Source organism: Psammomys obesus, unplaced genomic scaffold (assembly GCF_907164565.1).
Source record: "Psammomys obesus unplaced genomic scaffold, mPsaObe1.curated_primary_1811, whole genome shotgun sequence".
Classification (NCBI taxonomy): Eukaryota; Metazoa; Chordata; class Mammalia; order Rodentia; family Muridae; genus Psammomys; species Psammomys obesus.
The window spans coordinates 10,718,489-10,743,986 of NW_026596117.1; the positions used below are offsets into that span (position 1 = coordinate 10,718,489).

Consider the following 25,498-nt stretch of genomic DNA (forward strand, 5'->3'; position numbering starts at 1 on the left):
TCTTGTAGGAAATAACAATATAATCATAGTAAGAGAAAATACTACTTTGGTAAGTTACAAGGTATTTTGTGTAACACAAGGAAAAACAAGTACTAGTCACACCACTTTTATTTACATTGTATTTGTTACATTGTTTATTCAATATAGAAAAAATATGAATACATTCATAGTATTCTTTTAATTTGGTAAGTCCATGTTGTCAAATATTGACTATTTTTATATTGGGTGTCCTACCCAATTAAAAAAAAAGAGGGATAATGGACTTAGCCAGCAACTCTTACTGTTTGTAATTGATACAACAGAAACACCTTATTTCTCTCTTTAATCCTAATTCCCCAAAGACAAAACTACTGATTACTATACTGGCTCAGGAATATGTTTTTAAAAGTAGAAATAATTCATTCTTTCCCCCGAGGAAATGTATAAGGTATACATATAAATACCCCAGTGGCCAAGGAGAAAATGTGTTTATAAAGGGGTCATGCTTCAAGAAAACTCACGCAGTCAGCCCCACTCCTGTGGACACACATGTCAAGCAGAAGTGGGGCTGAAGTGTAAACATAATTAGGCTAGAGAAAACCCACACTTAGAAGCCAGACTTTTCTTTTAAAAATGTTTACAAATAGAATCAATGATTATCTCTTTTAGACATAATAATTAAATGGGTCAAACTTACAAATTAATGCTACAAAATACAGTATTTTCCATTGCTTTTAGTTGTAATGTACATTATGTACAGAAAGACAATAGTTGCATATCTTCGGCTGAATACAGATGAACAGCTTTTTAAAAACCAGAATCTGGACTTATAAATAGAGCAGAAAATGCAAATGCCAAAAAAACGATGCCTCCTATGATTGTCACTGGAAAAAAAAAGAGAAGATGAGTAAGGCAACATTTCTTCCACTGTGACATTATGCCAACAAAACCACGTTTCCCTGTATTTCCAACCTCACTAACTGCTCTTGAAAACAATGCCAGTGGCACAGCATTCCTCAATCTCTACTCTTCCCTGAAACTCAGACCTTTGGGCACTGCTTACAGAAAGAATTACGTTAAACTAAGTGTTGGCAAGCAGCAGTTGGACTGTAGTAACTCATCCTTTTTAAAAATCAAGAACATACAGGACCAAGGGAAATGGCACAGCATGAAAAGGTGCTGATGCCAAACCTGACCATCAATGCTCAGAAGCTCAGACCCCAGCTCCCTTTAAATGTTCAAGTCTCACACAGGGTCTGCTTATTAAACACTTGAGGCCAAAACTCACATAGTTCCACAAGTTTTTCTCTGGCTTAGAAAACAAGTTTGGCTGTGTTTTAGATCAACTTGCAATTTTCTAATGTGTACACATGGGGAAGTCAGTGGACCCACGGGTAATGAATACCCAGGCCCAGGTGGGAAGCAGGGACCATGTGGCCTCTGGAGGAGATTCTTTTTCAGAGCTAGTACTCTAATATCTGTGATTTTCAAGCCTTAGAACAGATGCCTCTTGCAATTTTAATTAAAAAAGAGACCTTACCGGTTCTGACAGAGATTTTTTGTGCTATCATCCTTCCTCCAATTACTGCCAATCCAGTGCATAAGCAGTGTCCCACTGTTCCACCCACTGCTACGCCGTAGGGATCCTGGAAGCAGATGTAGCTAGTGTTAATTTGGTAAGTCAGATGCTGCTTGAGAAGAAGAGTATCAACTAGAACTGGATACAGGTCATGAACCATACAACGCCAGAGGCAGTTGAGAAATCATGAAACAGGAAATAGCTGCTTCAGGAAACATGGACAGTGCAAAGCTTTATCTGAATGTTTTAAGTCCTATATGGTAGAGTTTTGCTGTGCTTACTGAGAGCAGAAATCCTTCCCCTTAACTCTTGTGCTTTTAGCCCAAGGTAAGAAATAATACCAGAATGAACTGGAAGGGTTTCCAGAAGATAGCCCAGAAGAGTAGGTAAGAACCCCATGTCTTTTGTGAAGGAAGAAACAACAGAGTATTGTAGTATTTCTACAGAGAGTCAAGGAGGCTCTGAAGGAGTCCTTGAAGGGAGGGTGGGAGTCAGGGATGGGGTTGTAGTGCCGTAGGTGCCACTCGTGTGCCAGGGCTCAATGCCCAGCTACAAGAAATCCCTATGAACTCAGACTCTGCTGTCAGCCTTTGTCTTGAGACACTGGCCAGTTTTTAACATAAGCTGATTTCTGTTGTCAAAATCTAAAGGAGACAATTAACTACACGGGACTAAGTCCAATGAGAAATGACAACCCTGATAAGAAACAGTGCTGAGTGGACTGGGAGGAGATGAAGGCGCATGGGACATCTGAAATCAGGTGTGACAAATAACTGAAGAACAGTGATACTGATGTGATAGACGGGGACCACTCAGTGGTTAGAAATACTTGCTGATCTTGAGGATCAGAGTTCCTTTCTAGCATCCATGTCAGGTGGCTCACCACTGCCTGGAACTGTTTCTAGGGAATTCAATACTTTCTTCTGGCTTCTGCAAGCACCCGCATACACATGGCATATACAGACTCACACATGTAATTTTAAAAGGAGCAGAGAAGAATGGATTATGGGTGCTAGCAAATGAAAAGATGAGTATATTCAATTGAAAGCCAGGCACAGCACCCTTGTAACCTCAGGAGGCTTAGGCAGGAGTGCCTGAAATTCAAGGCCGGCCCGGAATAGAGAAAGAGGATCGCCTTTTCAAAAGGTCAGGTTTGATGGTGAATAACATCACCTCAGATAGCACGCATAAAAACTCCTGGAGAAAAGTATGGACAAGTCAACTGTGATGTAATCAACAGAATGAAGACTACCAGGTGCTTGGCCTCAACAGGTCTCAGCACTCGTGAACATCCCTGATGTCTTATTTTTCTTGGTCTGTGATAAACTGGAAAAGGCAACTTCAGGGCGGTGGATTGCTTCAGTTCACAGTTGAGTATAGCTCATCATGTGGAGGAGCTTGAAGCAACTGCTCAAGTCTCCCAAGAAGCAGACACTGATGAATGCTTGTGCTCAGCTCACTTCCTCCTTATGTAGTCCAGGATCTGAGACCAGGGAATGGTTCCTCCCCACTCGTAAGTGGGATCTTCTAACCTACTCTAGTCCGCTCAAGTTCATAACAGATTTACTATCCCACACTGTGAGGTCAGCAATTGGACGGGAGCTCTGTCCACTTAACAAACCACAATAATCAATGATCTTTGAACTTTCAGAAGGTCAGAGTAGAATATGGAACAGAAGGACCAAGGAAAGGGGTTTCATTCCCCTCTAAAGACAAAGTGGAGAGAGTAAGGTAGAAAACGCTCACAAAATTGAGCTGGGAGAAAGGCAAATTTACATTATAAGGAGAGTGGGATGCTGGGGTCCAGGAATGCACTGGCTGGTTGGGATGAAGAAAGCTGCCAGCTGCTGTGAGATGCAACGGCAGCATACATACAGTCTGTACATGTACCAGAGAATGCGGTGGTTTCATGCCATCTGAAAATAAAACGGTACTAGAAAAAAATCAGTGAGTTAAAATTCTTTTAGCAAAGACTGAAAAAAGATGCTGTTAACCTGTATTAATGGAGCCTTCAAAAGCAAAATAGCATGATTCACGCAAAGAATAATGTTACAGGAAAAAACCAGACAGTTTGAGAGCTCTTTAAGAACAGCTACAGTGTAAGAGACACAGAAGAGCATCTAACCCGTGAGTGCTGGACAGCCCTATGCATTGTTGTACTCCTCCTGAAGACAGAAATCCACAAAGCAGGGCAGTGCCTCCCCTAACCCTGGCAGTGGCAGAACCTCTTCCACCACAAGCTCATTTCCAAGGCCCAATTCTGGAATTCTAAGAGCTGATAGAAGACTAGAAATGAAGACAAGACATAACCATTAAGGAATATTTTTAAAGTTTGTCTTACAAGAATCAAATGGGAGAGTTCCTTTCTTGTTTTTTCCATCTCCAAATAAAGCATTTTTAAGGTTCTCTGACAAAACCTTTTCCTATGATCTCAGCCTCAGCCTGAAATACTTTCTATTTTAAGCTATAGGAATGTTAAGGAACTTGATCTTTTATGACAGACATTTCCAAGGATTTAAATGTTTCAGTGTACAATAGCATAACTGATCCAGAGTTAAGATCTAGAGTGTGCAGCTCGTCAGGATGTCGGCATCTGTGGACAAGAACTGACATTTGATGGGAGATGACAGTTAACTACTCTCTACCGGCCCTCAATAGCAAGCCAATAGGATCAAAACACAGAGACAAGCTCACTTCTGGTCCCTACTCAAGGCACCCCAGCTCCCTGAGCCTCAGGTTCTTATCTGTTCAATAGGGTTGGCAGGTGTCTTCTAACTTACACTGCAGGTATCAGCATCCTAGAGCTGAGGTAGAACAGAAATGCCCTACAGAAAAAATATATGGGACAGACCCAAGATGAGCACTGTAAGCATCCTCATGTCCTCAGACCCTATTTTTATTTTCTCTATTTTAGAAGTAACCCTCCTAGGGTCAGTGAGAGAGAACTTAGCAGGTAAGTGGTGTTGAAAATGAGTAACCAAAAAGCTGCTCAAAAATTTAGTAACTGAACAAATTCCCCTCTTAGACAAATTTTGCTATTTTTTAAATTTTTGTTTGTTACTAAGACAGTCTTAGTATGTAACCCAGGCTGACCCTGAATTCAAGATCACATTTCCAGGCCTCCCCAGGGCTGGGATTAAAAGCCTGGGATATACTAATTTGTATTCCCAATAAGCATATAGAGAAGGCATGAGCAGGAAGCCAAGCAACAAAGATACCAACCACAGCTGTATTTGAAACACAGTAAAAGGACTCAACAAGACAAAAAGAAGAATTAAATTTGGGTTCAAGAACTAGAGACATAAAGAAAAAGGAGGCTAATTCCAGGTCATAAAATGAACACCTGTCAACCTTCTAGCACGAGTAGTCACCTATGGCCTGACTGTCCCCTGGCATGGAGCAATGGTAAACAGCGATCCTGATACAGAAGCATCAAATTCCACTCACCTCTCTAGCTGCCAGAACAATGGTAGTGAGCTGAGATCGATCTCCCCATTCTGCCAAGAATGTTAATGTGAGAGCTTGAACAAAAATGGGTGAAATAAAATGCAACCACTTTTTCTGAGGTATTGTTGTGCTTGTACCAGTTTCAACATCTGGTCCATTTAAGAGTTTGGTTCTTTGGAACTGAAACAAATAAAAACTACCATTAACCCCAGTAAGTGTATCAAAATAGCATAAAGTCACTTCATCTTTTTAACGCATTTAAATTGTATGGCATACTGTGCATAGAAAGTGCATGTCTCCCCAGCTGCCCTCTGGCCACCAGCCTCACAGCGTCAGTTTTCCCACTCCTTAACAAAGCCAAACAGCATGCGCACGCTTCAGAAACATGCAGAGCCAACAGTTCCCACGATCCAGACACTTGCCATAAGCCTAAAAAGCTGACTGCATTTGGCAAATATTTCCCTCCCTGGCACATTCACAGTAACCCAAAACCAGAGCCAAGTTATAATAAGAGTGGAAACTAATTAAGCTAACCCACACATACATATGTGACCACTGAAAACCATTTCGTGGATTTGTCCTCGAATGCCTTTGGCATGCACCAGCCAACAACTTACTTCTTCATCTTTCTTCTTTAACTCTGCCTGAACTTCTTCCAGCTCCTCCTGACCCTCATCTGGGCTCATCTTCAAACCTTCCCGAAGCATTCGAATGCCAAAAATGGCAAAGAGTGCAGTTGAGACATAGTAGGTATACACCCTGGGGATGACTGTTGTGGCATAGCCGAACAAAACTGAAAGGAAATGCCAACAGTTAACAGTGTTTTCCACAACAGACCAAAGAAAGTTACATCAAGAATCATAATTTACATTGTTGAAGGAAAATGGTTCATATGAGACACATCAAATATGTAAAGACCTGAAATACTTCTGCTTCTTTCTTCCCATAAAAGCCTACCAGCGATAGGCCTGGCCTCATTACAATGGCACACACATCTGCTATAGAGACAATTCTTAAGATGCTGACTGCTTCTCTAGGCGTTCTTAATCAACTAGTGCTGGCTTCCTCTTACAGCTGTGCTAGCTAGGCACAGTACTCAAACTAGGCTGACAGTGATGTCCTCTAAGAACTTCACGACTTTACAAACTAGAAGCCACACTCTACTCCACCAGTGAATAGTTCTTTGTCAAAGATCTTTAAAAGGTAAAGAGTCATGACAAGATTCTCTTATAGCACTGCTCTTTTTTAACTATGTAAATTTAGTATATCTTACAATTCTGAAAATTCCTTATAGGTATGTGTAGACACACCAATATGTCATATATTTCCTATCTCTTGCCTACTAAAGGGCCAAAAAACAGACACTTTAGTAACAAAGAGCATTTGGGGGAACTTTCCAGAAGAGGCAGAGCGAGCCTGAGGAAGAACAAGAACCTTGCCATAAGGACAAGGAAAGCAGCTAGACAGGATCCCACAAGCCAGTTCTGGACAATGTAGTCAACAAATAGCTGGAGAACGTGCAGGAGCATAAGAGCAGGAGGAAGGAGTGTGGAAGCCAGAGGTCACTCATGTCTGGAGCAGATGCCAGAATGAGGAAGCTACCATTTTGAAAACATCAAGGGAAAATATGTGACAATTACACTAAATCTCTAGGGAAATTTTGGTAAAGAGCAAGGTATGTATTGTGGTTCAGTGTCTCCTCATAGGCTGGATATTAGCTGCAAGAGAAGACAAACTTAGGTAAGAAAATTCTGGCTTGGGTAAGGCAAACAATGAGGGGAAAATGGCTGCCACATGCTTCTACAGGATCCTCTTCTGAAGTCAGGGCACCCTGCCACTTCTAGCTCAGAAGTAACCTGAGCTTAAGCACATGAAAACATCCCACACAGAAAGAGGAAGAGCCAAGGGGTATGGGAGAGGGCATGGTCGTATTCTCTAAAACTTGTTCATATCACAAAACTTAAGTCTAAGTAGTACTTCAGATTTTAAAAATAGCAACTAAATTAAACTCCTAATCTTGCCTGGACACTGTACAAGCGGAAACAGGTGCCACAAAGAACAAAAAGTTAAAGTATGGTTGACTAAAGTATTCTATATCTATCTATCTATCTATCTATCTATCTATCTATCTATCTATCTATCTACCTGCCTGCCTTCTATCTATTATCTATCTACATATAGATATAAATTATGTGTGTATAAGTACACATTATTTACCTACAGAAACAAAAATAATATAAATATACTCCAATTTTTCACACAGACTAGACCCAGATGCTAAAAAGCAATTGGGTAAGGTTAGCAGGAAAGGCACCAGTACCCACTCATTATCTGTATCTGTACAGCTTCAGATTTGAAACTACTTCCACAGAAGTCTGGGGAGATGGCTCAGTAGGTAAAGCATTTACTGTGTGAGCATGAGGATCTGAGTCTGAATAAACTCTAAAGCTAGACACAGCTACACAGACCTACAACCCTAGTGCTCACATGGGGCAAGGGGGGATGGGAACCAGAGCAAGAGAACCCAGAAGCTCACAGGCCAGCTAGGCTCACAGACACAGTGGTCAACACAAGACACAGTCTCAAGAGGAAGGCAAAGACCAGCAAACACTCCAGACTGTCCTCTGACCTCCACACATGCACTACACAATCACACACACATACAAGACAGAAAAAGAATAAAACTACTTCCTCAAAAAAATTTTAAATGTTGAAATAAAATATAGAAAACCTTTTGAAACTCCCAAGTTTATTCTCCGTTTCTCTTTAGATACAATATCCTCCCAACCCACACAGAACTTATGATCGGGGACCTCCAGTGAGTGCCTAAAGACCCAGAGACTTCCAAACCGTTACACTGTTGTCCGCTGGCCTAAAAGCAATCACACAGCACTAATCTGTGCTTTAGGTTCCTGTCCTCACGTCCCCACATTATCTACTCTATCACTGACCTTGTCTTCTGGGGCCAGGAGTACGTGTAGCAACGGTTTCTGAAGCACACAACAGTGCTACTATGACAGATCTGAAGATCAAGGTGGTCACTGAATAATGGTGTAGCACAGAATGTGGACCCCCACTGGGCAAGGACATTTATGTCCAGGGAGAGAATGAGGGCGAGTTCACTATACTAAGGTCATTATGTGGTATAAACCTATGAACTGTGGTTCCCTGGAGCTTTCCATTTAGTACTATCATACAGCTGGCTGCAGACAGCCTGAGCTGCAGAAGTGCGAGCCTGGATGGGGAGCATAGTGGCAACGCTCCGCCCTCCAGACTAGCTTCTCCACTGGCAGCAGACCCTAACAGTGTTCAGTAGGCTTGGCTTTTCTCCCTCCACTTGCTGTTCCTCTGGTTTCCTTTAATTTTTTTTTCTAAACCAGATGGGTGTGGTGGTACAGGCCTTTAATCTCAGCAACCGGGAGGCAGAGGCAGGTGGATCTCTGAGTTCTAGAACAGCCAGGGCCACACAAAGCAATCCTGTCTCAAAAAACAAAACAAAACAACAAAACAAAATACAAATAATAAACAAACAAACCTTTCCTGGTGCTCAATGGCAACAGTTCACTCAATTAATAATTAAGCTTTCTCCACCATTGCTAAATATGACAAATTAAAGTACTTAAATTTCGTGCATATAAACAGTAATTTGATACACTTCAGAAAAACTTTATTTGATGTACTTGATGTTAAAAGGGATACAGAAATCCTACTGCACTAGCTATCACTTCATAAATCATTAAAGGTAATTTTTCATCATATGATTTGTAACACCTCAGGAGCTCTGAACCGAGTAGCAAGGCTATAACAAAAATGTATATAAAGAGATATAAATATAGATGCATATCCTTTATATATGTGTGTGAATGCAATTTCTCAGATATCAAAAAACTTAAAAAAATTAGTGTTGATGTATCTTACTTCATTCTAGCAATAAATATTCATACACAAACTAATGGGATCAAGTTCCCATTTTAAAATATGACTAAGTTTGTGATATATTTACTTTTACTATATACTAATAGTAAACATAATAATTCAATTTATAAAATTAAGTGTTTAGAGAACCTTCAACTACTTTTAAAATCCAGCATCATATGCATATTTTCTTACAGGAAGATAAAGTAGTATGATCCATGCAAAGCTTTCACAGTTATGAGAGTAGGGCTTGATGAGGAAAACAATACAGGAAAAACCAATTTCCACACACTTCCAACTGTCGAGTTTATGTGTTTCCTCAAAGGAATAAGAGTAAGAGCACATATGAAGCTAATGGTATTTAAGATTCCTGCCTGCCTGCCTGTCTGTCTACTGGGTGTGTTTTGTCTGCATGCATGCCTGGCTCTTAAGGAGGACAAACAAGGTCACCTGATGGATGCCCTGAACTAGAGTTGGGGATGGCTATAAGCCTCCATGTGAGTGCTGGGAGGCAAACCTGGAACACTGCAAGGGCAGCAAGTGCTGTTAACTGCTAAACTCTCTCTCCAGCTTCAGAATTCCCATTTTACTGTCCCTATATTTTTGGTGTGTGCACACGGAGAATGAAGATGTATGTACATGGAGGCCACAGGAAGACATCGGGTCTCTCCCTGAGCCTGAAGCTCAACAGTTCAGTTGTCCAGTGAGCGCACTGTCTCTACTCCACAGAGCTGGGCTTGCCCGGCTGTTTATGTGGGTGCTGGGAACGAAAACTCAGGTCCTCACACTTACACAGCAAGCGCTCTTGCCCTCTGAGCATCTTTCCAGCCCTGCACTGGACAGTTTAAAATTCTGTACCTGTTTTTGCCTTATACAGTATACCAGAAATGAGATCTTTGGAACTCTTTAAATTTAAGTTTAAAAAACTATGTATTTTAGATAACATCAGATAAAGTATGAAAAGATGTTTAGGTCCTGAAAAGGCACTCAGAATCATCAGACAGCAGGAGGTAGGAGAGGCTTAGGAAAGACGATGAAGGAGAGCTGAGAAAACTAAGCTGGGAGAGCTGATGGAACTGCGTCTGCAGCACAGAAAGTGCACACAGATGCAGTAATGAAGCTGCCAGCAGCAACACACTCCTGAGAGCATTCAGACAGCGCATCCCAAGTGGGACCAACAGTTTCAACAGTCCCATTTCCTGCAATCAATATTCCTTCTTTAAAATATAGATAATATACATAAATAAAAATATATATCCTTATAGAAAATATAAATATATGAGAGAGAGAGATCATATTCAGAGCTAACTCCTCCTAGGTCCACTCCCGTACTCTCTACACCCCCAACTTCATATCTTCTTTTAAGTTAAAGAACTAATCAAGACCATATACTCCTGGGTATGAAGCCCTCCACTAGAAAATGGGTGACCTCCTGGAGGCCACACTCAAGAAAATGGGCTCTCCCCCAGAAGCCACCAGTTGTTCATACTTCCTGAGTCTGCGGTGGGGGATCATGAGCCCCTTCCTGATCTATGACTGTTGGCAGGCTTGCTCTTGTGCAGACCACCACAGCTGCTCTGAGTACAGTCGTCTGTCATGTCTACAAGACTGTTTCACTCTGGTCCTCCCTGACCTTAGGCTCTTACAATCTTCAGCCCCCTCTTCTGTGACACATCACTTCTGAAAAGAAAATTAATTGCTACTACAAAATATTAATATACTATTTTTCAAATTGTGAGTAGTATTCAAATTATACTTATGTATTTATAAAAACACAAGCTTTCATTAAGCATCAAAGCACCAGAGAATCTAATCTTGTTTTGCATCTTAAGAAATTAGTTTCATTATGATGAGTTAAGTGGCAAAGCCCTCCAGATAAATGACCTCATCACTGTAGAACAGAGATCATGAGGTAGGTAGAAAACTATTAACTTGACAGAGATGGGTCAGCTAACTTACTTACTAGGGTATGCCATGGGAAGTCAGACTCAAACCCAACTGAGCCTCAAACACACTCGACGTAGCTCTGATGTAGCAACTAAATAGTGCTCAGTTACTTGAGTGTTAAGCTCACTTTCTTGTGGTTCGACACTCTAAAATTAGAGCCTACAAAGCAGTAAGCCAAACAGTAACACAAATAAGAAGACTAAAGGACACTTGATTCCACATAAGCAGGGGAAGAAAAAGCTTAATGAAAATAAACTAAAAACTGCTTCTCAGTACTGCCACCCAGTGGCCTCCAGCAAGAAAACACGCAGTTTGCTGTGGCTTGAATCCCATTTCTAAAATAGCAAATATAAATAAGCTTATCTGGATTGCAGAGAAAGGAGGAAAACAAACAAACAAACAAAAAACAGAACTAGAATAAAATTAAGACTAAATGCTAGAGATGGCTCAGTGGTTAAGAGCACGTGTTGCTCTTGCAGAGACCCAGGTCTGGTTCTCCATGCACATGATGGCTCACTACCACCTTTGTGAACTCTGCAGGTACCAGGTACATATAGTGCCCCTATACACATAAGGTAAAACACTCACATACACAGAATGAATCAATCTAAAAATAAAGAAAAATTAAGGATAAAAACCACCAGTGAATAAATGACAAAAGTACGTATCTTGGATCTGAATAACTAAAACTTCCATTTAAGAAGTCAAACTGGGTTTTAACAATGTATATACTGAAACCATTTGCTGTTTACTGAATTTGGGGATAAGCAGTTTCCAGTGTATGAATGAATCAAACCCCACGTACACTTTCCCTCAATTCACTGTGCTTCTTGGGAAAGCACCCTTACCCGACAAGCATGTCATCAAGGCCAAAGCAAGCATGGCACCAGCCAGCACAGTCAGTCGGTTATAGCGCATAGCCATGATGGCAGCTATGAAAAAAGTCTTGTCGCCAAGTTCGGACACTATGATGACTGATATGGCAGCAACAAACGCATGGATAAATCCCAGATTTGTTTGGGTGGCAGCATCTTCTCTGTTGGTTTGAACTGGGGCAGCTGGTGTAAATCCTTTCTGAAAATTAATAAAACAAACAATACTTTTTAGTCCTTTAATTGATATTCTTTTAAATGAAAATAGTAGTTATTATTATTATTATTATTATTGTATTGTTTATTATAGTTGGTGGTGGTGGTCATTCCAGTGATTTATTGATTTATAATTCTGAATGCCATTAGTAGTAACTGTAATTCAGCTCTCTATACAAAGCAATTCAGAAGACTGCAGCATAGACACTGTAATTATCTTATTTTCTAAGCACATGTTACAGTCAATTTACTGCTGTCTCATTCAAGTTTTCACTAGTAACTTGGGTAGAAGACTCAGGTGTGTTTATCAAACATTCACTGAAATGAAGCTGACAAGATCACTGACACAAAAGAATATGGAGAATCCAGGAAGCTCTCAGAGGCTACAGTCAGTGGTGGCTCTAGCTAAGACAAGGTTTAATATAGCCTGATGTGCAGACGGTCCTATGATGAACTCTAAAAATATCCTGCAAAGTTATCCAGTATAAAGGCAAAGCAGTCTTGGTGAAAAGACAAAACTTAATTGGCCTCCTCCAAAGTTCAGTGGAAAGTTCTGGAGCCCTACCCTTTAAGAAGGCCCTGTCCACTGAAGAGCATCAGAAATGAAGAGATCCTAAAATCAGGGACTGGTAAACTAGCAGAGGTAATCCCATCCTGTTTGCAACTTAAAGAGATAATAAAAAAAATAAAAAGAAGAGGGGAGTGGGAGGAAGGGAGAGAAAAAAAAGGGGAGTGGAAGAAGAAAAAAAACCATAAAGGAAAATCACACAGCAGAGCTTTTACGTAGCCGGGATAGATGTGCCCTGTGAAGTCTAGTATGTTTAGTTCCTGGCTCATCATGAAGAACGTTCGCTGGCTGGAACTCTAAGGTCACCAGATGAGACACCATTTCAGTAGCTGGGAAAGTTATGTGGCTCTATGTATACTATATGTAAATCTTCAATTTTTACTGTATATGTTATTCCTTAACACAGGACAAACTTGATTTCAAATACTACAGGGCACAACAGAACTGTAAGATTTGTTCAGAAACAAGGAAATTCTTTGCAGTACTAGCAGCCAAGCCCTTAATTAAGCAGGTACGTTTTAAAGGCTCTCTCTCCATCAGCAAGTTCGTTCTGTCTATGCTGATATTCCTGTAAGATGAGCTTCTAGCTGGTCCAACAGCCGATGAGGAGTAAGCATCAAGCATCAGCCACCATACAGAGATAAAGTGTTTATGTGAAAAGACTTCTCAAAATTTCAAGATCTGAAGTCCAAGAAAAGTTCAAGAGTAAATATGTAGCACTTAAGATCACTTAGCTCCAAAGCTCAGAAAAAAAAAAGGAAAGAAAAGAAAGAATTTTGCATTTCAAATCAAGAGGAAAAGAAAACACTTTGGTTTTATAAGCTTTAAGTCCTTGGCCAAATTTAGTCTGTTCTTGTATGAAATGAGGAATAAAGTTTGCCTGAAGAATACAATAAAGGGAAGGTCAGGGAGATGGCTCAGCGTTCTTCAAAAAGGATTCAAGTTTGGTCCTCAGCATCTACACAAGGCATCTCAAAACTACCTGTAATTCCAATTGTAAGGCATTAGACACCCTCTTCTGGCTTCCACAGGCATGCATGTGGCATACATTCACAAACACATACACACATATACAAAAATAGAAATAACTTTAGTCCAGCTGTGGCTCAGTGGGTGAAGGTGCTTGCTGCCAAACCTGATTACCTATGTTTAATGCCCAAGACTCAGGGTGGAAGGAGAGAACCAACTCCTCTAAGCTACCTTCTGATCTCTACACGTGCATGTCCACAAACACACATACAGACACACACACAATTAAGTAAATAAATGAAAAAAAATAGAGTGCAACAACGTAAAGCAAACACAATCCTCCATATTCTCAAATGTTTCCATACAGAAGACAAGAAAACTACATCTACAGTTCTTTCCACTTACTAAGCCTGTCCTAGGTGGCCAAAAATGAAGAATCAGGATATTGTGAAGACAAGAGATTTTTAAAAGTTAAGCATCATAAGTGTCCCATTTGTGGCTGGGTTGGCCCTGGTCACTCACTGCCTGCATTCTGACCAGTTCAGGTATCTGCAGGGGCCTGTCTGCTGGAAAGAGCTTCTCTGCTGAGGGCCGAGCTGCACTCACCTGTGGAAGAGAGGCTGAGTACTCGAAGTCCAGACCAGCAACACTAACTGGACACAGAAGGTTCTGTGTATATAATCTATGTGTGTGTGCACGGGTATAGACACACACACATAATGTACACACAATAATGTATGAATTCGAGAGAAGACACTAGTGGAGTCAGAGAGGGTAGGAAAGGTAGAAAGCATGCAAATACTCCTGTGTGAAATTCTCAATCATTTAAAAAAGTGAAATAGTAATAGGGTCAGTAGATACATGTTAGCATGTATCTACTGCTCACCATGAAAGGACTGGCTCCCTGGTCTGGCCAGCTCACTTACTTAGTACAGCAGCTAAATCCACAGCTCTGGAATCAGACTGCTTGAGTTTGTATCCAAAGCATTGGTATGACCCGACTCAATCATCTGTCAACTAAGGCATCCATGACCCTGAACTGTGAGTTGCAAGTGAATCGAGTCCTCAGGATGGTACCTAGTATTCAGCAGCACTTGGGTCTTACAACACCCAACAGACCAGCTCACCAGCCTTTCTGAAAACAAACTATTCCATGTTACTTCACTGCTGAACTCCCTAAAATACATGTAAACCCTGACCTGTATCTACTCAATTTCAATGATCTAATCACATCGATTCACACCAGTGCCCAAGATAGAGCTTTCTCCGGAAGAAGACAGCATAGCAGTGCATAATGCAAAACACCACAAGCTAAAAAATTTGCCTCATAATATACCTTCATATTTTCTGGTTTAAATTTCCTATTTAAAAAAAATAAAAACAGGCAAAATTACTTGAGAGGGCAATTTAGCCCAACATTAAACAATAGTTTTTAATTGTTATGAAGTATTCTAACATTTCCACACAACCTTTAAAATGGTAGGTTATATGCTGATTCTTCCTGTGTGGCATAACTTCAAAGCAGCTTTCAAATACTTTATGAAACATCATGGCTCTGTTGCAAAGGAACTTTACTTAAAACACCAGCCAACCAGCGGTAACCTGGTCTGTTAAGCCGCAGATCAGAGAATGAGAAGGTGAAGTGATACCTTTCACCACACAGCCTTCTGTACCTTCTGAATTTTTGCCACCATGCAACCAGGTAAGGATACTTCGTATGCATCACTTCAAAGCCCTCCCTGAAAGTTTATTTTTAACGATGTGTGCACGTACTTCTGAGAGGAGGTGCCCACAGAACCCACAAGAGGGAGTTGGATCCCTTGGAACTAAAATTACAAGTGGCTCTGAGTCACCTTAAATGGGTGCATGGAACCAAACTTGCATCCTCTACAAAGGACCCTTCCAAAGACTGTCAACCTGACCTGCTACTCCAGCAGGACATTAACTCCTTGCATGCTGTGGCAAGCCTCAAGCAGATCCCACCAGGAAGTACATGCACTGCACTTGTCAGGGAGCCCTTACCTGTGGGACAACCTTTGGCCAACAAGTGGAGTGTGCGGTGTGAGAGTCTTTCTCAAGTCCCATAGGATCCAGGACTACACTCCTAGACTGGCTGACCAGAAGGTACTGCATAGTACGTGCATTCTGCCTGATCCTGACCAACAATGAGAATAATAAAGCTTATTTATCTCAGAGACAATGCTTGCTGTCTGAATAGTGCACCCCAAATGAAAAAAGTGTGCATGATAATGATAACCTAACTCAGAGTCAAGAGGAAAGCTCCTAAGATTCTGAATGTAAGATAAACATGGATGAGGCCCTGTGACTAATAATCAGGTCAGTGGGGAATGTCTGCCTATCGAAAGGGGAATTGCCTAAGAGCAATAGTGAAGCTAATCAGAGAAGGAAAGAATATGCACGACAGAAAGAAAAATAATAAGTCTCAGGGAGGGCAGGGTTCACTTAAGGATGTGGAAAGACATTTTTTGCCTGGCTACTTGATAAAGTCATGCTCCTGAAGCTATGAGGAAAAGAAGAATCAAAACAAGGATTGTGGTTTAGATACACTCAGTTGGAGGTGACAAGCAGAAGTGGATCACGAGATCAGGCTAGGTAGACTCAGGGTACAGACCTGGTGCCAGCAGCCTGATACAGCCAGGGCTGTTCGCAAGCGGATATGATTCCCAGGGCAGAAGGCAAGTAGTTAAAGCTCACAAAAATAAACCTTACAAGTCTGGTGCTTACAAGACCTGTGTGCTGTTTACCAGAAATGAAAGCACAGGGAAAACTCACAACACTACCCCATCCCCGGGTTACCCTTGGCTTGCAAAATTCATGCTCCTGAACTTGACTGCAGTCTACACTAAGAGTGAAGCTCCAGCTGTGTCCTTCCCTGTCTCTTTCTGAGCACAACTGGAGCCATGGACTCATCAGCCTGCTCATTATTCCCAAGCACTTCTCTGTCATTGCTGGGAGTGGCTACATGTTAACACTCGAAAGGGAATGCTGCTGAGTGTTGAAAAACAGGAGGCATCCCACTTAAGGATGTCCTGCTGTAATGATACATTAATCTACAGATCGCATCCAAAACCACAATATTTAAAACATGAAAATATAAAACTGATTTCCAAATTCCCAGTTCTTCTCTCAGTCTCTGGGGCTTCATGCTTGCCTGACTATGTGTAATCCAACAGAAACATTTCACTTATGTAGCTTTCCCTTGCCATCCCAATACAAACCTATGCAAGGTTAAGTTTCCTTAATGATCAAAGTAAAACCACAGCCATATTCTTTATACAAACCCTGTGGTTTGGGGAACCTTAGCACTAAAAAACCTGAAGAACAGGAGTATTTTCAGAAATTCATCCCTCAACATCAGATGCATGCTTCTGGGTTCCAATATGCATAGGGTGTTAGTTCATAGAACTTAACAGACTACGTTTCTGCATGCCATGGTCTACTGGGCTTGGTTTTGTGATTATTTTGCGAAGCTATTTTCTGCTCTAAGGAAATTGACCTGCAGCAGCTGTGCTGCTCTCCCCACAGTGTTCCAATGTGCCACTGTTGTTTTGTTTTCCCCATATCCAGCTCAAGAGCTCATATGCTGGTCAGCTTTCCGGATGTCCTTAGCTGGGCTCCAGTTTCTCCAGATGTGCCCACCAAGTGTGGTGTGGCAACACAGGCAACTTTCAGATGTGGATATAATCCCTAACCAGCTGCTTCAAGTAACAGATTACCGAGAATAATGTGAGCAGCACATTCAATCATTCAAAAGGCCATAAGGTCAAGGTGGAGGTTTTCCTACAAAGCACAAAGTACAGGTGCCAAAGCATGATGGGGCCATTCCTGACAGACATTATCTTTCCTGTTGGATAACCTATCTCTAGATAACTAACTTGCCAGGTCAGTGTCCACAACCATCAAATCCTTGCAGAACATCACTTTTCCATGCCTGTAATTCCCAGCACTCGGAGACAGGCATAGGAACATCGGTTTCTGTGAGTTCAAGCCCAACCTGGTCTACAAAGTGAGTCTAGAACAGCCAAGGCTACACAGAGAAACCCTGTCTCAAAAAACCAAGAGAGACAGAGAGAGAGAAACCTGGGGTATGGGAGAGAGCTTATAAAGCTTATTTAGACATAAGGCAGAGAAGGGAGGAAAGTAAACAGATGAAAAGGCTGTCTTAGCTGGGACAGTACCCATTGCTTACTGCACTGAGCAGAAGGGCAACTCCACCAGTTAAGTGGGTCCCTGGGTTACTACGTAGGTGCCAGCTCATTTCCACATCATTTCAATTGATATGAAAAAAAAAAATCGTAAAAGCTGTGATCCCAACTGAACCTGAGGCTCAAAAGGCTTACCTCACCTTAAAACATTCACGCTGCCATGCTGGTGTTAGGCTTAAAATTGTTAAGAGGACAGTTAGCCATGTCAAAGGAGAACAGGAAAAGAGTTCTGGACTTAAAACTTGGCTGGGTTTTAAGTGTGCTTCAAAATGATGGGGGGTGGGGCTCAGCAGAGAAATGCTAGCTGCTCTTAGTATCATTTATAAATAAATAAATCTCAAAAGAACAAAAGAGCAAGGAGGGAACTCAGATGATGAAAGATTAAAGCAAAGATTAGCTGATAGCTAATTTTCCAGTAGAATCGGTTTTTAAATGGCAGAGCAGAAACTATCTAGGCCAAGCAGTGAGAATAATAAAGGTCCCTCATAATTTGTTCTTCCTTTCTCAAAACAGGAGAAACTGTGTGAGAGAACTGAAGGAAATGAGGGAAGAGGAGAGAATAAAAGACTCAAAGGAAGACTGCACTGGTGGTGAGCACAGTGTGACAAGGACTGGGGTGTGGCTGGATAGAGGACACTTTCTGACGGAAACAGACCCTGGGGCATCCACAACACTGCCTCCTACAAGAAACAAAGACAGTGGAGGAGGTATGGCAAGGACAAGAGTTTCATCCAAGACATGAAAAAGCAGAAGAGCACAGAAGCCAACATGTAGCTGTATAGGACATCTGCTGGAAGGGAGTGCAGTTTCAATTTTGGGACTTCACTGCACAGTTACACAACACTACACCACAAGACATGAACTGGTAGGGTGTTTCCTCACAGTATTCCAGAAACACCACTATGTCAGTATTTTAATAAGTGACACACAAACTGCATCATGAGAACAGGATCAGCAGCTTATACTTAAACAAGTAAACAAACAAATATTTGCAGAGGGTTGGGGAAAGGGGGACTTGAGGTTAGATCCCAGAACCCTGCAAACCAGGTGCTGCAGCCTCTGCCTAGAACCTCAAAGCTCCTCCAAAGAGATTGGAAGTACGGACAGGCAGACAGGGGCTTGCAAGACATCTATCTAGCATGGCATACACAGCATGAAACAAGAGACCCTGTGTCAAACAGGGTGGAAATCCAGAACAATAATCTCCCACTCACCTCCATATACATACTATGGCACGCTTGTGCCCACACTCTCATAACACACACACACACACACACACACACACACACACACACACGCACTAAACAACACATAATATCCTCATTTAGGAGAGTCTGGCTCCTGGAGACCCAGTCTCACTACATAGCCTAGGCTGCACTCAACTTGATGCCTCCTATTGTAGCTTCCCAAGGGCTGAAATTATAGTGTGTGTCACCCACCATTATCCTCAGGAGAAAATAACAGAAAAGTCTAATTCCCATCCTAGACATATAGTTTAATGAACACAAACGTGACTGTACTGAATTTCCCTTTTATTCAGGATGAAACCAGGAAGGCTGGATGTTTTGAAACAAAATCTATAGCTTGCCACCAAAAGAATGATTCCATCCTTCTCAAAATTTATGTATTACTTGATACGAAGTTATTAAGCAAGAGGTGGCATCATGTGAAGATAACAGAATCTGAAACGTTTAGGACTAGCTCAGCCTCAATAGTACTGACAAAGTCAGAACTGGCCTTTTCAGAAAATACTAACATGTGCAAAAAAAAAAAAAAAGACAAAACAAAACAAAACAAAAAGCCATATGACCTAGAACACTGGCCCTGCAGACAAATCCGGCTTTAAAAGACCACAATGATGAGAGACTGAGTTAGGAGTAGCTCTTGCTATGGAGCTGGACCCATAACATAGCTAGACCCGTAACAGAGCTCGAAGTACCGACACGGCCAAGACTAACCTAAAACTCAGGTCCTTGGTTATAGATGCGTGCCACCAAGACCTGATAAACACATTCTAATATAATGCCTAAGTCTTTCTGGGTGATTTCATCAACCTAAAATACTATTTTTACTAATGTTACATTTGACTCCTATTAGAGTATATTTTAACAATTTTCATAAAATTTACTTTTTAATTATTTATTGTTTTATTAATTAGTTTATTCACTTTGTATCCCAGTGGTAGCCTCCTCCTTAGTCCCCTCCCAATCCCACTCTCCCTCCCTCATTTCCTCCCATGCCCCTCCCCCAATCCACTGATAGGTGAGGTCCTCCTCCTCCCCTTCCTTCTGATCTTAGTCTATCAGATCTCATCAGGAGTGGCTGCATTGTCTTCCTCTGTGGCCTGGCAAGGCTGTTCCCTCCTCAGGGAGAGGTGATCAAAGAGCAGGCCAATCAGTTCATGTCAGAGACAGTCCCTGTTCCCATTACTAGGGAACCCACTTGGACACTAAACTGCCATGGGGTACATCTGTGCAGGGGTTCTAGGTTATCGCCATGCATAGTCCTTGGCTGGAGTATGAGTCTCAGGAAGGACCCCTGTGCCCAGATTTTTTTTTTCTCTCCTTGTAGAGGGACTCAACCCTGCAGGGTATAAAATTTGTTTCTGATTAACATTTAGCAACGGCTTTAAAAACATTACTATTCTACCATATATTTATAAATTTGAAGCATATTAAATACTTAGTTTTAGTGATTTTTCTGAAAGGGTTCTTTTGATGACATGGTAACACCAAATAAACGGAGTACGAAAAGTGTCCTTTCATGCAGAGGGCACCCTGAGAAACTCAGTCTTCAGAGCTGAAAGTATCAATTACAACCATGGAGAGACAGCTTAAATTTCATTTAACCATTTAATGAAAATGGTAAAGCCATGGAATCTGTGGAGATGTTCTTGCAGTAAAATAAGTAAAACAATAGCAAGAAATTGAGTAAAAACAGATTCTGGGCAGGATTGGAAAATAGGATTTTGTTGGTTTGCCAAGAGAGCTTGCAGCCAGAATAGTTCCTTCAATATCAGGATATATACAATATATACTCCACCCAGGAAAGAAAGGGGGGGGGGGGCGGAGGCGTGCCAAACTAACCTATGGTTTATTTATGATTCTATATTCAAAGGGAATGCCTCTGCTCCTGCCTCAACCTCCCAAGGGTTAGAATAACTGGGACACCATTAGCCAGACACAGAGAGCCCTGTCTGGAAGGTCAGCCACTGCACTGAACCCAGTAGATACAACCACTTTGTATGGTCTCTTCTACCCGAATGCCTGCCAATGAAGACAACCTCCATGAAATGCCTAAAAGTTACACATTCATAAACTGCGCTCTTGCATCTAGGGCTATTTCACTCCCAGTGGAGACTGCATTACAGTAAGCTTCTGATGCTGAGGTATGGTGGCAGCGCTCAGTGATGACTCAGCATTTCAGCACAGGGGGCAGGGGTGTTCAGAAGCCGATGTACAGAGCAGGGACAGGCCAGCCAGCCAGTGCCAAGCTCCCGTCATCTGAATGGCAGCAATGCTGCTGATCAAGGCCTCCTTCAGGATGCAGAGTCAGCAGAGAACAGAACAGGGGGGCCCCCTCTACCCAATGCCTCTATGCCCAACAACTGGAGCCCTGGCTTCCTTAGCCCCTGACTCCCACTTCTACACTACCACCTGATTTGTACTATCAGGAGGCCATTCTCACCCTTATGTTCAAACACTTATGATCTCCCCAACACCATATGTATGTGTTGTAAACTTTACAAGAATCCCAGAATTAGCAACTAAATAATCAGTTCCATTTCAATTTTCTAAGTTAAAACCAATCCATTAATGAACAAACTCACCGGCAGCAGCAGATAAAAGCTGAATTTTTCTTAACTTCATCTAGTAAATCCCTTAGCAAGTAAAAGGCAGCTGCATATATACTATTAAAAAAGTGTTTTCCTGCTTGAGTTCATTTTATAGTTTTTCCATAAAGATATTTAAAACCTGATAGGAACTGAAATGTAAAGTCTTAACGTTTTCCTCATAGAAAATTACTTAACAAATGCCAACAATATACAAGATCTTAGGAAAGAGACAAAGGATAAGCTATAACAACGCTCTCAAGACATTAACAAACTGAAGAGCAGATAAAATGTGTACACGTTTTAAGAAACCAAGTCTGAAGCAAGAGTGTAAAAATAGATAAGACATAAAGTCCCTCAAAAGTGTGGGGGGGTATCAAGATAAAGGGCTTACATCAATGTCATCCACCAACCGCTAAAATCCATTAGAATGAAACAAATGGCTCGGGGATCTAGCAGAACGGAAGGGCTGCTAAGAGCACCTTACGAGGAGAACTGGGGATCTGTTTTCCAGCTCTGGTTCTGCCTCTGAACACTAATCCACCACTCTTCTCAAACCTAGGCTGCCCCATCCACAACCAGGAAATGCCGCCTTCTCTGCCTGCCTAAGGGCTGAAGTGAGGCTGAAATCGGCTCACTGAATCTTAACTTCACGATCACTAAACCTCCTAACAAGTGGCTATTTATTTAACTTCTTCCTGAGGACTCCCAGTAAGGAGAATTTTCCCTTATTTCCCAAGAGCTTTACTACTTTCTGGACAGGTGGTTCTTAGGAAGTACATGCTGTATAAAACCAAACTTAGAATCACACCAACTTCCATCTTCTGGTACCACATAGAAAAATAAAATACTGGAAATGCCAAACAATGTAACATGAACTGTGAGGAAATGAAAACTCCCATTACTCAAAGAAAGGTCTCTTCTAACAAGGACATCTTGGGAAAGGCTCCAAAGGTTTCTGCTTGCTCTTGAAGATGGGAAGGGTTCTGGCCCGCAGGCTCTAAGCTTGAGTTCTGTTGCAAGGTCTTTGTTTAGTAGACTGGCAAGAGAGCACATGTCAGGCCAGAGCTTCGGAAGCCACTACTTTAGAATACAGTGAGGGAGTGGTGGGTCCCTGGGAGACCTGGGGTTTGGCTGGAACAGGATGGTGAAGAAAACATGCATAACCATCCTGCCATAAGACTGAGGTCACTACAGAGTCATTCTTGGACGGTTTCTGATAAGACCACAGAGTTCAATGCTTAGACGAATTACGGAACACAGACTGGGATGGAGGCAGGAAATCAACTGAATGCCAAAATGGACCTAACTAGCAGACACTAAAAAACTCCAGAATGCAGGAGCCAAAACTGGAAATAGAGACTCCAAGTCAGAGCAAAGTAGCATTGAAAGGAGAAATTCTATGAAAATAGATTATAAGGTCAATTCGTATCTACTGGGTGAAGGTTAACAAACTACGAGATTCTGGCTGACTTATAAATTCTGTAGTTTCAGAATCCCTCGCTACAAAGCAAGTCTCTACATTCTTAAGGGCCACTTCCTTCAAGCCAAAGCACGTTTTTCCAAAAGGGAGGGTGGCGGTGCATAATCTCTCTACACGATTATTTGGCAAAGAACCACAGGGTGTGCCAAGCTGAATCCGGGTGAGCATCTCTGGATGGGCTGCCTCAACAATGACACGGCCAATGCGATGGATCCTTCGAGAAGCCAAAGTCTCCCAGTTGCTCCGTGCTAAAAACTTTCTCCTTGGGATGAGTAGTTCCAGTCGTTTCCAGTATGGCAGATCTGATCAGCAGGACGCAGACTCCCGGGCAAGCGTTTGGGTTACCAGCGATCTAGGAGACCTCCGGGGACCCCTGTGGCAGGAGCTCTCTTTCCCTTCCCCCCAAGCAGCCAGGCTAGGCCAGGCCGCGCCCGGGAAGGCCGTCTGTCACCCTCCTCCCAGCGAGGCTAGCAGGGGCCGGCTCCCCTCCCCCAGCCGCCTCGGAAAGAGGGCGGCGCCAAGCAGCGCCGGAGTCTGGTACCCGGCGGCCCTCACCTCCGCCCGCCCCATCCCCTCCGGACGCGGCCCTCACCTCGGCCCGGGCCGGCTCGAGGCCCTGCACAGCCGCGGGCTGCGGCTGCAGCTGCTGGGCGGGCGCCGGAGGCTCCTGATTCCGGTGGCTCAGATCTTCCTCGGGGCCGGCTCGGACACCGCCCGGGGCCCAGAGCAGCAGAAGCGGCAGAAGCAGCGGGAGCGCGAGCAGCCGTCGCGTCGGCGCCCGGCCGCTCCCCCGGGCCGCGGCCGCCATCCCGCCCGCCCAGCCGGCACCGCGCCGCGGCAGGAGGAAGTGCGGGCGAAGGGAAGCGTCGAGCCCGGCGTCCTGGGAGGGCGCGTCCGTCAGGCCTCGCCGCGGCTCGGCGGGACGGCCTGCACCACGCGGGACGCGGCGACCGGGACACACCGGCTGCGGGCGCTCCGCGGCTGCCGGGCGGCAGAACCCACACACACTCCTTCAACTGCCTCCGCGGCCCAACTCCTCCGGCCCCGCCCCCTGGCCAGAGCGGCCTTCCATTGGCCCGACGTCAGTCCCGGCGTAGTGACGTTTCCGGCAGGTTGAGGCGCGGCTCTCGCGCTCCTCCCATTGGACCCCGCACACGGGGCAGGTAGCCGGCACTGGGTGATTGACGCTCCTTGCATCCTTCCCACTGGCGACCCCCTGTCCCCTGGGCTCCATGGCGGCCAGGCTGCTGTGCTCCCACCAGCACTTCCTCAGGAGCCTTGGGTAATTAAAACCGAAGCCGCCTCCACCTCCACTTCTTTTAAATGTCAAGTGAGTCCAGGCCCCGCTACTTACGTGGCACTCCCTGGCAGGAACTGCCACACCTCAGAGTGAGGTTCCACCCACCCTCACCAAGTCCCAGGGCCGCCTGCAAAGAATATGCTTCGGGGGTCCGTAGGCTGGTTTTTGAAGTCTCTGGAGTGGGATTTGGAAGTGAAAGACGAAAACGTCCAAGCTTTATTTTAAAACACTGTTGGATAGCTGCAGACCAAAAAACATCTGACCCTGCCCTCCCTCAGGATGCCCTGCCCGATCTGCGTCGGATATCCTGAAAAGGTTTGGCTTTGGAGTTGAGTGGTTAGGACTTTTGTGGGACAGAGACTTTGGGTTGGCAAGACTAGAAGTCAGGAAAGAATTACTTAGGCTCTAGAATATGACTGCATTATTTTTTAAAGGAAAGCTGAGCAACCTAATTGCCAGAGTTGCGCGCGCAAACACACACGCACACGCACACCTAGGAGTAAACCTAACCAAGGGAATGAAAGACCTCTACAACGAAAGCTTGAAGACAATGGAGAGATAAATTAAGGAAGATACTAGATGATGGAAAGACCCTTCCCACACTACCCCATTTTGAGAGCATGCCCCCAGTCACCGGACACCTCTCGGTGGGCCCCAGCTCTTAAAGATACCAGCCCCTCCCAACATCACTAAGCCGGGGACCAGGCCTTTGGCATATGGACCTTTGGGCAACACTCAAGATCCAGGCTGTATAGCACGCCTGTGAACAAGGCTTCCATATGCTAGATTAAACCGTTTATCTAGATAGCCCTAGCACCTAGCAAATTATGTAAAAGGGGACTGGGGCACTTATTGTCATTGTGTTGGTAGAAAATCGTTATCAAGTGTTTATTCTGATCCAGGCAGAACAGTCCAAGTTTCCTAACAAGATGGTACTGACTTCCTTTTAATGTTTTCACAAATGAGAAATGTAGAACAAGGAACTATCTCCACAGCTAACAGGTGACAGAATTTTGCTGGATACCCATTGGTAGCCCTACTTACTGGAAATCCAGTTTTTGAGAATTCAGTCATAGCAACAGCCAGTTAATCCACAGTGAACGTCTAGGCTTTATGGGAAGAGCTTTTTCCTCACCTCCTAATCTACATCTCCGGTGATGTAGAA

General features: G+C 43.2%; 1 protein-coding gene across 1 annotated transcript; it reads right to left on the reverse strand.

The window, feature by feature from the left end:
* Positions 1 to 90: 90 nt before the first annotated feature.
* Tmem165 (transmembrane protein 165) lies at positions 91 to 24,062 on the reverse strand. Its single transcript, XM_055629460.1, has 6 exons — positions 23,626 to 24,062; positions 11,716 to 11,941; positions 5,623 to 5,798; positions 5,006 to 5,185; positions 1,520 to 1,625; positions 91 to 863 (listed from the first exon to the last, which is right to left on the reverse strand). Exons 1-6 carry the CDS (start codon positions 23,839 to 23,841, stop codon positions 787 to 789), a joined length of 981 nt encoding a protein of 326 aa, XP_055485435.1. The 5' UTR covers positions 23,842 to 24,062; the 3' UTR covers positions 91 to 786.
* Positions 24,063 to 25,498: the final 1,436 nt, after the last annotated feature.